This window comes from Dunckerocampus dactyliophorus, chromosome 2, assembly GCF_027744805.1.
Source record: "Dunckerocampus dactyliophorus isolate RoL2022-P2 chromosome 2, RoL_Ddac_1.1, whole genome shotgun sequence".
In the NCBI taxonomy this organism is placed as follows: Eukaryota; Metazoa; Chordata; class Actinopteri; order Syngnathiformes; family Syngnathidae; genus Dunckerocampus; species Dunckerocampus dactyliophorus.
In genome coordinates, this window is record NC_072820.1 from 14,406,055 (window position 1) to 14,420,137 (window position 14,083).

Genomic DNA, 14,083 nt, shown 5'->3' on the forward strand with positions numbered 1-14,083 from the left:
TTGAAAAAGAGTCCACTTTCTGGTGGATATTGTCATTCTGAGTCTGCCTAGATGAGGTCTATATCGTGTGGCATTTGGCCCCTAGAGCAACAAAGGCCTGCATCTGTGAGGATTGGGTTGGGATTTTCATTTTCATGAAACACCTTCAGCTCTCTTCTGCATGCTCCCACCGGGGACCACCTGGTTGATATTTTTAGAGGGCATGCTCAGTCTCTAGGAGGGAAGGACAATGGAGGGTGTGATGTGGCATCAATACTGTGGTGCAAGTATGGGGGGTGAAAGAAAGAAAAAAGCGTGGGTGGCCGTTGTTTTTTTGGAAGCTGTTTTCTCAAGAAACTTCACAGTTTAAGGGGGAATATTTTGTGGCCCGCTCTAACAGACGCCGTGTCTCACTGAATAGCCGGTTGTGTCATCCACTTGAAACTCAAACAGGGGAAACGGTAACTGTAATTACCTTAGCTCACAGACGCCGTTGTTCTCAACTGCTTAACTTTCTTGCTAACCAAAACAGCAGCACCTGAACAGATGAATCAAAGCATGCGGTCTTACCGGCTGCCACTTGGATGTTATAAACAAGTTTTTGAAGATCATCTTGCTTTGCCTTCTTTGCTCATCCCGCAGTATTGTATGCCCCTATTTTTACATCCTAGATTTATGCCAGATCTCTGCAGTTTCTCTATTCATTAGTCATATGGTCATTTTATTTGGATGTATTTATTCGTAGAAATATAGGCCTTGCCACTAATAAGCGCCATACCTCCCTACTAACTGATGCCTGCTCCTCTCTACAGTGGAATTAACACCCTTAGCACAGACTACAGTGTAGCCTGCACTATATGGGCAAAAGTAGTGTTAGTGTGTGTGATGTTAGACTGGAGAGAGGGCCTCATGGTTCAAAATTTTGGATCAAATTCATCCCAAGTGTGTTCGATGAGGTTCTTCCATAGCAAACTCACCCAAGCACATGTGTATGTCCTTTGCTTAGTGCACTGGGAACAGAAAAGCGCCGTCCCCAGACTATTCCCACAAAGTTGCAAACTGCAAGCGTCAGTATACAACAAAGGCTTCTTAATGTCAAGTCCAAGCTTGCATCATTGAGGTTCAAAATGGCCGCCAGTGAAGTACGCAAACTCCTTTGCCCCCACAGAGCTTCAGCCAAGGTGGCGATGATTGTAATTGTGGCTTTTTAATCAGCCTTATTGTCAAGTGCGTTGCGAGCGGTTGCTGGCCTCATCGCCTGCTCATAACCCGCAGTTCCACGTACACCTTTACACAGTGTTGTTGTGCACATCAAGTTGTGATTAAAAGCTTGAAAAAGAATATTCGTCTGTGGTCTTTTCCCTGGATGCTACTTGCAGTACAAAGCCAACAAGAGACAAAAACTGAAGATGGATTGAAGAATATTGATGTGCGCGACCCGCGGCTGCCTGCGAGCGAGGCTGAATAATTTAGGCAAGTGTGTCGTGACGACAGCGAAACACACAATCTCAATTTTTTTTTGTGTGTGTGTGTCTGCCAGACATGCATGGCTCTGGCCTTGGAATGTCTGGTTAATATGTTCTGTCTCCTGACTCATGCTGTCCACCACGAATGGCTGGTAGAATTGTGTTTTCTTTTTCCTTACTCTGGTCCGGCCAAAGCTGCAGTCCAAGATTTATTAACTACACTTATTCCCATCAGTCTGCTTTCATATACTGAAGTTTTGCTTGGGTGAAGCAAGGCAAACACCACGTAAAACCATTTCTAATAACATAGGTGTGTGTGTGTATATCTTTCACCTGCAGCGGCCCAACACGTTTGCAATGGCATGAGTGCTTGGCCCAAATTGAACCTGCATTTTTATTACAGTTTTTATTATTGTTTTTATTAAATCCAAGCTTTGGAAAGCTGGTTTATTGCCGCCCAGAGGAAGCCACATGAGCCTTGTGGTGCCGGGTCACCCTTTCTGACTGTGTCATTTCCTGTGGCTCCAACAGATCCAGAGTGTGCCCCCGAGAGAGAGTCGGAGGATGCAGACAGCGGGCGTCTGAAGAAGAAGAGGCTGCTCTCTCCCGAGGAAGGCGAGGAGGGAGAGGAGGAGGACGAGGAGCCCGCGCTACACAGCTGCGACAGCTGCCAGCAGGTGTTCGAGTCGCTGAGCGATCTCACCGAACACAAGATTAATCAATGCCAGCTGACAGGTAAACAACGCTCAGTCCGCCGAGCCTTCCTTCCACTCTGCCACTCACTTGGTCTCCCACTCCCACGCTCGCTCCGTGCCAGCCGACGGAGAATATGATGCGCTATGCGTGTTAGCATGCAGCACCAAGGGGAGCTCCACACCAGACTGCCACTTTGGCTTGGCCTTGCTCACATTATTCATGTTTGATGCACATCAAGACCTACAGATGTCCTGTACAAATAGACTAAAGAGTACACGATAGGTACTTAGGATGCTTTCATGCCTATAGTTCCCCTTCTCTGGTCCCAATCAGTTTACATGTTGGTCTTTCCCCAGTGTGCTTTCTGTTCAGACGGTAAAAATTCCAAGCATCCCCAAATGCGTCACAGCAAGTGATGTGACCATCGCTCTCTTCTCCAATTGGGCAGCGCAAGAATGTAGACAGAAAGAAGGTCGGAAGCGGTGCTATTAAACAACAACAATGACCAACACTAGTCATTCCACATACACAGACATATAAATATTCTTCACATCGCAAAACGATGTGCTACTTTAGGGTGAATTAAGACATGTTAACTGCTTATATGCTAAACCAAAGATGCATTTGCAGCGAGTGTCAGTGAGTTCAGTTACTGTGTGAAGACCTGAACAAACTAAATGCACCAAACCGTATTAGAGGTCCATTAAAAAGGAAACTAAGGGTGCTAGTATGAAAGCACCCTAAAATTCCTGTAAGAAAAACAGACCAAATATATACACGTTTGCACTTTGGTCTGGTCCAGCATACTGGGTTCTAACATTTAATTTAACCAAGAGCTACAAGTTCTCCACACTAACAAGGCCAGAAAATGGCCCGAGAGAGTCATTCAGGCTTTCCTCACTGCTAGCTAGCTCACTGTGGCTGGAGGTAGAAGAGAAGGGTACCATTGGCAGTGTGTGTCATTGACCTGTTGATGGATGAATGCTGCTATTAATACTCTGACAAGGTGGCAGAGAGAACTAATGATGTGATTTGAAGGTTTTTTTGTGTCTCTGACTGTGTCTCCCCCTGACTCGATGTCCTCTTTTGCACATCCAGGGTCTTGTCACAGTCAGTTTTAAAACCTCTTAATTTAAAATTATGTCCAGTGTTCACTCTTGGTTCAGGGCATTGTCCCCAACAGATGGCGGTGTCGTTCTTAACAATATGTATTTAATATTTAATTCAGGCATAAAACTGAATGCAATGCTAAGAAGTTCTGTAATTTTAGTAAATAATAAAATAAAGGTATTTCTATTGGATCACAAAGTACTTCACAGTTTCTAGTCCGAATAACCCAACGTGCCATACATGTAACACAGACATCTAGTAGTCATGAGACGGAAAGCCATAAACCAAAACCAAATCCTTGGCTATGCAAATTCTGCCTAGCAACAAGAGATTGGCATTTAACAAGATTTATTTTGGCTATTATACAGTCGTCCCTCATTTATCGAGTGTAATTGGTTCCAGACCCAATCCTCAATAAGTGAAGTGTGATTAATGATTAACATACGGAACATTCTCGTAGCTAGAGCATAGAAAACCTGTTAATGACTTTCTAAATACAGTTTTTGCCATTATTAGAGTCCTGTAGACATGAAATAACACCCCTATAGCCACCTTTACGCTCCTATTATTCTTCGTTTACGACACATTGCGCAGGCTACGTGGTCACTGCAGGGACATAAGAGATTGCCGCCGCTAGCATAACAATCTACCAAGCTAACTAGTTAGCTGCTCCATTTTACTTATTCCAAACTTAAAGTGTTTCAAACGAAGTGGGGAAGAAGGACAAAGTAAGAAGTCCAAAATGTACAACTTCCACATGGAATGGAAGGAGAACATTTTTTCACTCTATCATGTCGGACAAGCCATGGCTGACTAATGTCTCTAACGTCATGTCTCATCAATGTAACATTACTGACACCTGGTGACTAGAATCCTATATATAAATATAATTCATTAATTTATTAATTTTTGAAAAAAAGTGATAGAGTGAGGGAAAATTAACAAGTGGCAATGAAACTACTGCTACTGTAAAAGTTATAAAATTTTTATACAATACAGGAAACCCTGTATTACTAGTTAGACGCACCACAAAATTTCCGGTGTGCATAGCATATTTGCCTGTTCATTCTCTCTCACTATTCACACACAGAGATGCACACACACGTGTTTATTGTAGGTGTAACTTTGCGAGCATGTGTGCGCCTCAGGTTTATGAGAAATCAAAGCGTGGCTCACTTTTATTGCCATCCAACACGGTATACTATAGGTGGTGAACAACTTTTCACACTAATCCAATTCACATCCATCTAACTCCTCATTTGTCTGTTTGGTTACATCAAAACACAAAGGGCATTATTTAAGAGGCGGTCGGGGGCATGTTAGTAAATTCTCTTTGTAATTAGGCTTATTTTGTGGTGTAATAGTCAGGAAATAGTCGAAAGCGTTATGAGAGTTCGATATTTGATTCGCAGACCTTTTATGTTGAGCGCTGTTGGTGCTTTGTGGTCACGACTGACTCAGCCATATATTTCTTCTATAATGAAGCTAGGCTTTTATGAATGTCAATCTTATGGACAAATAACTCTTAATTGCTCAATGCTGGAAAAAAAAAAAAGAAAAAAACCCCGCAGTTTAGATAAGAGCCCCTGTGGAAAGCAAACAAAAGAATCTAATTGCCATTAGGGCATTGTGATTGTGCAGAAACACTCTATTAGTATTCAAACACAGTGGGAGAAAAGAAACTTGGAGATGGCATACTAAGTACTTTGTCTGGATGTTTGTGTGTACACTCAGAAATATGGGAGGAGATTTCCTTTGTGGCATTATGTAGACATCCATGACCAATTAATCTGCCTTACATCCAGCCTCAACTCACAGATGGATGCTTTGTTAGGGAGGCATCTTCCAATCAGGCAGGCGCACCTGCTAAGAAGCTACAAATGGTTTCTTTATAAGTGGAACTAATCTGCATTTGGTCCAATGACAACTGTTTGTAGCACATTTTTCAAGGGCAATAAGAACCTGTTTTAGAAGACCATGATACCTTTTCAGAGTGCATTTTTTCAGAGTTCCTTTTGCACAGTAAGCAGTGACGACCATCGTTATATTGCAATAAGGTACATTTTGGATCTACGGTTGTCATCACACAGTTTTTCTTTGCCTTCAATGGTGGTGGCATCGTAAGAATGTCAAAGAAAAAGACACTAATCCTAAATGCTGTCATTGATAGTTTAAACTCCAAGTTTTGTTTTTTCAAGTTTTCCAAAAAAGTTTGGATTAAAGTCCAAATTGTATGCCTTTTTGGCAGTTCCACTGTAATTTACAGCAAAATCAGCATAATTTGTCATTTGATGGATAATTTATCCACCCTGCAAGTAATTAATCGTCTTCATTACCAAAGGTTGGCCCTTACAAAAAAATAATGGCTAATTGGCTTTTGTCTGTTGTCTTTGCACGTCTTCAGTGTGGGAGGTGTAGTGTAAATCTGAGATATGTCCTAAGAAGGACAATTCTTGCGGAGTTACTGGTCAAAAACATGCAGGAGAACACAGAGAACTGGACTTAGGTTCGATCAGTAGAAGTAGACTTTTATGACATGCTGACTAACATGTCACGGATGCCCTTTCATGTCCTGCAGTGCCTACAGTCTCGTTAAAAGTAGCCATATCTATATGTGGACCACACCCATGATGGACGGTAAGAAAGAAAAAGATGTTGCATGTCACCACGATCAATGACGACCATTGTCTACCCCCCCCCGGCCCCCACCTCGTCTGGCGGAGGTATAACACCTTTCCATGCACTTAAGCCATGACCACTGCAGTGCGCTAAGGGAGCGCATGGGTATGGATTGCCTCGTGTCCCAGATGCAATCGGTGCTATCGATCGCACTAATGCTGGGCTGCGGAGGAAGGCGAGAGCCTGCGAGGGGAGGGCAGGGAGTGAGGAAAGGGAGTAAGAGAGCGAGTGCTGCAGGAATGCATCCCCAGGGAGCCTCCGCTGGGCCAGGGCAGGGCTTCAGGAATGCTCCCCTGGAGATTCCAAGTGAAGGCTATAGGGCAGGGCTGCAAAAATGTTCCTCCAGAGAGTTGAGGCGGGCTCTGGTAGGGCTACAGGAATGTTCACCCCCTCCCAGAGCACCCCTTCAAACTGTAGGGCTCCAAGAGGGACTTGTGTGAGGGTGGGGGTTTGAGAGTCCTGTGGCTCCAGGATGGCTGCGGATCAGGTTTCCATGTAGGGATCCTGCCGCCGAGGGGAGACTGGAAGCCACTGCTTTTCCACAGGCCTCTCCAAAAAAACACTTCACTTCACTGCTTTGTCTGAGGAGCAGAAACCGCGGTGGTTCGCTCCTCGTTTACCAAAAAGTTTAATTCTAAAGATGCCTCACATACACACACACACACACACACACACACACACACACCCACACACACCCCACACACACACACACACACACACACACACACACAGGCTGGTGGATTGGCCATTCCTTCATTACGTCTCCAGCTCCCTCGAGCAACACCTTTCCTTGTGTCCTTCGCCCTTCGTTCCCCCCCGAAATACCTCTTCCCCCACCCCCCAACCCCGCACCCCTCCCAGGGAGATCAGTGCCCAGCTATTTTAACCCTCTGCGAGATGACCTTTTTAATAAGTGTCTTTCTCTGTTTTCCTGCTGGCCACTGTGCGAGCAAACAGAGCATGTCTTCTGGTTCCCCCAGATAAAGGAATCAATCAGGGAAGGGTGCGACGGAGAGATAACTGGGCCATGTATGGATTTATATTATGTAAATTCCCCCCCCCCTCCCTGTAGACGTTGCACTCTGCTTCAATAAAACACATCTTGAATTTATGAGACAACGCAATACTCCAAACAATAATATCTCAGCTGTAATGTGATGGAAATAGTTTTGACAAATTTCTAATATGCAATGGTGGATGCAACGGTGGATCCGATGAGCGTTCCTGAAAGCCGTGATACATATTTTCCTCCTCTCATTGCGAAAAGTGTTTGAATTCATTTACATCAAGTGTTTGGGTCAGCCACATGGAAACATTTAGTAACATCCCCCGACTATGAGCAGGCTGCTGGCTGCCAGGCTGTGTTTTTTAACAATTTCCAACAGGATCCTATTAGCTGTACTTGATGCTAACTTTCTTTCTGCATTGATCCAACCTACTACACCGGTGCCAAGAAGACGGTGCCAGGACTATATTTGCTTCAAAATGGCTCACATAAAAGGGGAATAGTGACACAAGCTAGACCTGATTAGTCCAACTGAGCCCCTCACTGCAGAAATTTCCTCTGTGTTTTCACGGTACCGTCTTGCGGCTTCCCGGTACAAAGAGCAGCATGCTTATTTACAAGACTTTGATGGGACGAGAGGCGGTCGGGGTGGGTAGAAAACCTGACTTCCAGCATGCTAGAGCGATCTGGTCTTGTCTTGACTGTGCGTGTGGGGTGCATGCCACATGTGAGGAGGAATATGTTGGCAGACGGAAAAGGAGAAAAAGGGAAGAGGAGCTTGAAAGTCAACGCGGTGGCTTTGGCTCTCAGTGCGCCTGTGCCAGTAACATTAACAGGAGTGTCATTAGGAATTCAAAGCATACGCCCTCATGAGGATGCCCCTCTTTCTCTTTCCCCTGTGCTCCACACTGCACACATTATGCACTGTATAAAGTATTTATTGGGCCTTTGTCAGATGAGGGCTGCGTTTCCTGCAGGAAAACAATCACAGTAAGAATGGAGAGCGTGGAGAGCCTCTGTTGTATGCTAGACAAGACGGTGGACAGCACGGCAACTCTTTACTATCGCTATCGTCCACACTCTTGTATCTGTTTGCTCAATCAGCCATTCGCTTCCACACTTGCTCTGTGGTAGCACCTGCGTGTTTTGACTTTGCATTTTAGATTACATTATTCTCCATCCCCTGCACTTGACCTTTTTCTTAAGTTAGGGATAGCATGTGGACATAATCTCATGAAACAGGCTTTGTTGTTCCTCGCAGATTTGCAGAATAGAAGGATTTCATCCAAAAAGTAATGCACAGTTCATGACAGCATAAAGACTGAAAAACACGTGACGGGAATCAGGTCTCTTACAAATACGGATAAAAATTAGGCCGGAATTCATTTCATTAATTACGTTCAAATTTTTAGCATGATTAATGCATGCGCACCATGTCAAGCCAAACCTTTCTGTTAATTGCGGATAGAAGTGTGTTTTTATTTATAACAAGTATGGGTGTAACTCTCTTTGTGGTAAAGATTTGATACGTAACTGCGATAACTACAGTACATCAAATTGTATGTAAAGGGATATCAATTTTGCAAATATGGGCCATTATTTTATTCAAAAAATAATATACACTTAGAAATCTCCCAGTTTTTGCATGTTTAACGCGAGCTGCGTTTTGCCCTACTTTGTTTGACGGTCCTTGAACGCACCTTCTAGCTTTGTCCCATGTTGTACAGATAGACTACTATACTGTATCTTTCCCCTTTTCTTTCACCTCATATTTGGTCCCAAATGCTGATGATATGTGGGAATGCATAAAGGTAAGACTTGCTGGCGAGTACTAATGTACATATTAGTTTGGTACACAACCTCTCTGAAAAACAACTCCAGTCCACTGGTGGATGGTGGTTCTGTATTCATTTCATGCTTTAATTTTGATGTTGTTCCTGCCATAGTTTTACACAATACATAATAAATAAATAAATTTGCTATAATGTATATATGTTTTACTGATGTGTTGATGACTAGCTAGTGCGAGGCTAGCTCTTCAGCCATGGTCACATTGACGTAAGCCCCCAAATAGCTGTTCTCGGCTATGCCTACCCTTAACTAGCAGTTTGTACCCAAATTTTAGCTCACAGTTCAAAGCAAAAAATCAGCCGAGAGACTGCTGACATCTAAATTAAACACTCGTTAGTTGGGACACTCGTATGCCAAGGTACTGCTGTATAAATGACAAAAAAAAAATACCAGCAGTGCTTCAGTACCTTCTTGCTTTTCTCTGGTAAGTCGACCTACTCCATGACAATTGCAATCACAGCGACAGTAGTTACAGATAACTTATTAGATCCATCTGCCACGGCTTTGAAGCTAAATTTACAAATCAAAATACTGTTTTCTTTGTCAATTTCTGCTCAGTATTTGTTCCCTCTTGTGGCTCCAGTCACCTCTACTTCCTCAAACTACGGTGTGAGCCGAGAGTCAAACAGGACGTGCGCACGTTCATCACACATAAAAAAAATAGTGATGTTAAAGGAAGCCCGCGACAGCCCTATTACAATTATTTTAAAAATTGTGTCCTGTCATTTATCTTTTTGTTCATAAAATATAGTAAAAAAGGGCATAAGTCACAAATAGTTGCAAATGGTGATTAATCATGATTAATTAATTTGAAAACTGTGATTAATTTTATTAAAATGTTTAATCATTTTGCAGCCGTAATAAAAACATAATATTAATTGGACTGGACTGGAGCAGAACAATAAGATATGCGCTGTTAATGTGAGCCTGACATCTTTCACCATTAAATAAACTGCCACTAACGATTCAACAAATGGAGCAAGCTTTGGGTGGCACTTGGCAGCCACTATATAATTCATTTTATCACTACCTACAGTAAATTTCATTGGCAAAAAAGAAAAATAATTGATTTTCTTTCTTTCGGGTAAGATAAACAAATTGCAGATACAAACTTTTCATTGTACAAAAAATATTGTTTGTGTCAGTGAACCACAGCGCCCCAGAGCCGGCAGCACTCATACAGCACCAGACCACCACAGTCCTTGACTGTGGGTATTATTGTTAAAACATTGTTAGTTTTTTTTTTACTGCAATGAGCCTGGTTTAGTTTATAACATATGCGATATTATTTTTAATAACATTTATTTATAGTTTGCAGTAGGGATGGGCAGTATGGCCTGAAATCCATATTGGCATATATATTGCAGCCTCTTGCAATAACGATATATATCACAATACATTTTTTTCCATATAAAATATTATACAACCATTTCAAACAAGTTACAGGTCACAAAAGCTCCTCCTTTGGCTGCTGACCTATGCGCTAATGTATTGCGTCATTTGCAGTTTTTGGACGTGCTCACTCAAAGTGTAGTTGCTCTGTGTAGCTGTTGTATTATTCTTTCCAGACTTAGTAATTTGTTGTAATGCGGTTCCAGCTAGACTTGTAGATGAAGCACTTATTCTTCTGTTGTTTCACTACTTTATATTCAGGCTAGCTTCAAGTTAGCTTCTCTGTCTCCTCTTGCTCAGTGTGTCGCATAGCTTAGCCATTCCTCATCCTCTAATCCTCCAGTGGTAATGATAGTTGTAAGAAATGTAGTTTATTTGTTGACACGGAGGAGAAGATTGCTAACTTGGAGGAGCGACTCCGCACCGTGGATGGACATACTTTAACCGCGCTAGCTAGCCACTTTTATTAGGCCGGTACATTAAATTGATGACTTTTTCTGGGGCATGGCTAGGTTTCGCCATCAGCATGCATTATCGTGAAAGTGCGATTAAATAAAATGTCTGTATAGACCAAAAAGATTGTTTCTACCGTATATTGTTTCTATCGTGCAACCCAAGTTTCCAGATGTTCCATCAACGCTCTTTCTGCCATGTAACATCCCCTGACCAGAGCTGGTTGTCTCGCTTACTTGCCCGCAATGGCCGCTTGTCATCGGCTCTGCCTTCTCTTTGTTCGTTGCCTCCCTTAGCCTTCGTTTTCAGTGGCACAAGCAGAAGAATGGCACATTAAATCTTAATAGGACTGCGTCTGGCTGTCGTTGACTTGCAGAGCGTGTTAAGCTGGGGCGCTTTCCACCTCCCCTCGGCACACGCTGGTGGAAGTGGAAAACAATTGCATAAAAGACGCTGCTCCCATCGTCTGTACAAGAGCACAAGTCACTTTTGGCTGCTCTGCTGTAGCTTTGAGACTGAAAGGCTCTCCAGCTCGCGGATGGCTTAAGCCTCGAACAGAGAAACTGAAACGTTAATTGCATTACCCTTTTCTCCAATAGCCTTGACGTTGGCTCTCACCACCCACATGTTGCATGTTTACTCACTAGGATTGGCGTTGAATACAAGTGGGAAACAACTGCATGAAAAGTTATCATGGCTGGTGAGAAGACAAAGACAAAGTGCATTTTTGTCACATTTAAATTTTTCAGATCATCAAACAAATTTAAATGTTAGTCAATGACAACTCAACTGAACACAAAATGCAGTTTTTAAATAAAACTTTTTATTAGGGGAGAAAAAAAATCAATACCTACATGGCCCAAAAATTGATTACTGCCCTGTTAAAACATAACTTAGGTGTCATTAATTGAGTCTGGAAAAGGTTATAAAGACATTTCTAAAGCTTTGGGACTCCAGCAAACCACAGTGAGAGCAATTATCCACAAATGGCGAAAACATGGAACAGTGGTGAACCTTCCCAGGAGTGGCCGGCCAACCAAAATTATGCACCACAACAACATCCAAAGAACTGCTGACCTCACTTGCCTCAGTTAAGGTCAGTGTTCATGACTCCACCATTTGAAAGACGCTTGGCAAAAACGGCCTACACGGAACAGTTCTAAGACTAAAACCACAGCTGAACAAAAAGAAAATTAAGTCGTGTCTCAATTTTGCCAGAAAACATCTTGATGATCCCCAAGATCTTTGGGTAAATACTCTGTGGTCTCATGAGACAAAAGTTGAACTTGTTGGAAAGTCCCATTACATATGGCGTATAAGTAACACTGCGTTTCAGAAAAAGAACATCATGCCAACAGCAAAATATGGTGGTGGTAGTGTGATGGTCTGGGACTGTTTTGCTGCGTCAGGACCTGGAAGACTTGCTGTGATAAATGGAACCAGATAAATGGAATTCTGCCGTCTACCAAAAAATCCTGAAGCAGAATGTCCAGCCACAGTATGTGATTCCAATGGCTGCTTTGTGAGGCAGTCAAAAGGTGGTGATTAGCCAGTGATGAGTTCACCAATGCTAGGTGGAACTGTGGGAGCTAGATAAGCCTGGCATTGGGCTTATCTCCATGATGGATACACACCAAGCAGCAGCAGATTTTTATTAACAAGCATCATTAATGCCAGGTAGGTTATGTGCTGGTATAAGGCCCTACTTGGCGGATCAGTGTGAAAAGAAAGTGTTTTGAAAGCTGATGGAGATATATAGCAGGTAGGAGGCAGCCCATGCTGGTGCCAAGCCAGTTTGGCTATCACGTTTGGGCTGTACTCACTCTCTTAGAGCCCCCTTCCGATCCCAAATTCAAATGATTCAAATGATTTTTTTCCCTCTCAAACCTGCCATTGCTGACCAGAATAATGATGAAACAGATGCAGATATGTAAGCAGGCCTAAAGAAAAGGGAAGCATGCATTTTCAACAGTGTGTCATTTTTGCCAAATGCCATGAGTAGAGTGTGTAGATATACCCAGTACATTTCCCAGCAAATGTGAATATCAATGATGTCGTAAAAATCAAAATGTATATATTTTGTGTTAAAATTTGGGGTGGCAGGAGACATCCAACTCACGAGACGAGACGATGCATGGGATTGGGTCCATGAGAACGAGACAGGACGAGATTGTAACAATAATTTTAAGAAAAGTACAATGAAAAAATACTGTACAAACAAACTTTTTAATTTAACCGAGTCACAAAACAATGTAGGTGTGTTTTGAAATGCTCATTGTCCCACAAATTCACACTCAAAGATATTATTGTCAACATTTTTTGGGACCAAATAAACCACTGTTATGATAATATATAATAATACATAATAATAATACATAATATATAAGACATAATTTTCTCTTGTCTACTTGTCTTTGTCTATTTACTTCAGGGTTGTCCAGCTGTTCTTTGATAGTTAAAATTTAAAAAGAAAACAATTGATAAAAAAAAAATCAAACATATATTAAGACAAATCTTTGCGTTTTTATTAGTTGTTTTTAGATTTTTTTAATACATTATCCCTTTTTGCTCTATTTTTACCACTTTTACCATTTTATTTCTGCAATGATCCACGTTTCACAGATGGCCCCTGCGCCACACTTTGGACACCCATGCGTGTTTTGCCAGGAAGGCGAGTGTGTCCAGGCTCTGCCTTCTTGCCGATGTTAGTCAAGGACTGGTTTGCATTGTGGATTTTTTATTTATTTATTTTTTTATGCTTTCCGACTTGCTTTGTACAGCATTACGGAGGTGGACCTTACTCCCGCTTGCTTGCCCAGCGGACACTTCACCTTTGTCGATTGCTTGTATTTAATACTGAATAAATGCATGGCGCAGGAAACACTTAAATGTGCACCGTTACTTGCTAAATATATCGACCATGTCACTAAATTGTCAACAAGGATCTCTTCTATGTATGAGGTGTGTAATGAAATGATCGCTGGTGCTTGAAAGTTGGTGCTTAGCCAAATACAATGACCGTCAATAGAACCGCTCAGTGATTAAGGGTGCAGACCAGTCCAAACATCTACACGGACTGATCTGACAAATCTTAAGTAAAACTGATGAAATGTGGATTTACTACAGCTTCTGCTTGGACATCAACAAGTAGCAAGCAGCTGTTTAACTCCCACGGAAAAAAAACAGCCACATGTCACTTGCTGACGCTGGGAACACCAAGGTAGGTTGGATTGCAAGTTGTGCCGACAGCACTTAATATGCGCTTCCAATAATGCCTTGCACACTACCACTTCCATATTACCGTATTATCATTCGCAGTAGCAATGCCCATAGTTCAGTTTGATTGGCTTCTGGCTGCCGTTTTCTCACGATACAGCTTTTCTCCAAATGAGATGTGTCACGTTTTAATCTCCCGTAGTTAAAATCATATTGATTCTGTGCAACTTCATCC

The 14,083-nt window shown here is 42.3% G+C and overlaps 1 protein-coding gene across 8 annotated transcripts in view; it reads left to right on the top strand.

The window, feature by feature from the left end:
* The window catches only part of LOC129177354 (zinc finger protein 521), a 147,916-nt gene that overhangs the window by 22,309 nt on the left and 111,524 nt on the right, over positions 1 to 14,083 (top strand). For all 8 annotated transcript variants that reach the window (XM_054768400.1, XM_054768401.1, XM_054768405.1 and 5 more), the window contains one exon: positions 1,977 to 2,180. Coding sequence is in view for 2 of the 8 variants with exons in the window: in XM_054768403.1 (XP_054624378.1) it covers positions 1,977 to 2,180 (204 nt within the window). In the remaining 6 variants the exon portion in view is untranslated. The remainder of the gene's footprint in view (positions 1 to 1,976; positions 2,181 to 14,083) is intronic.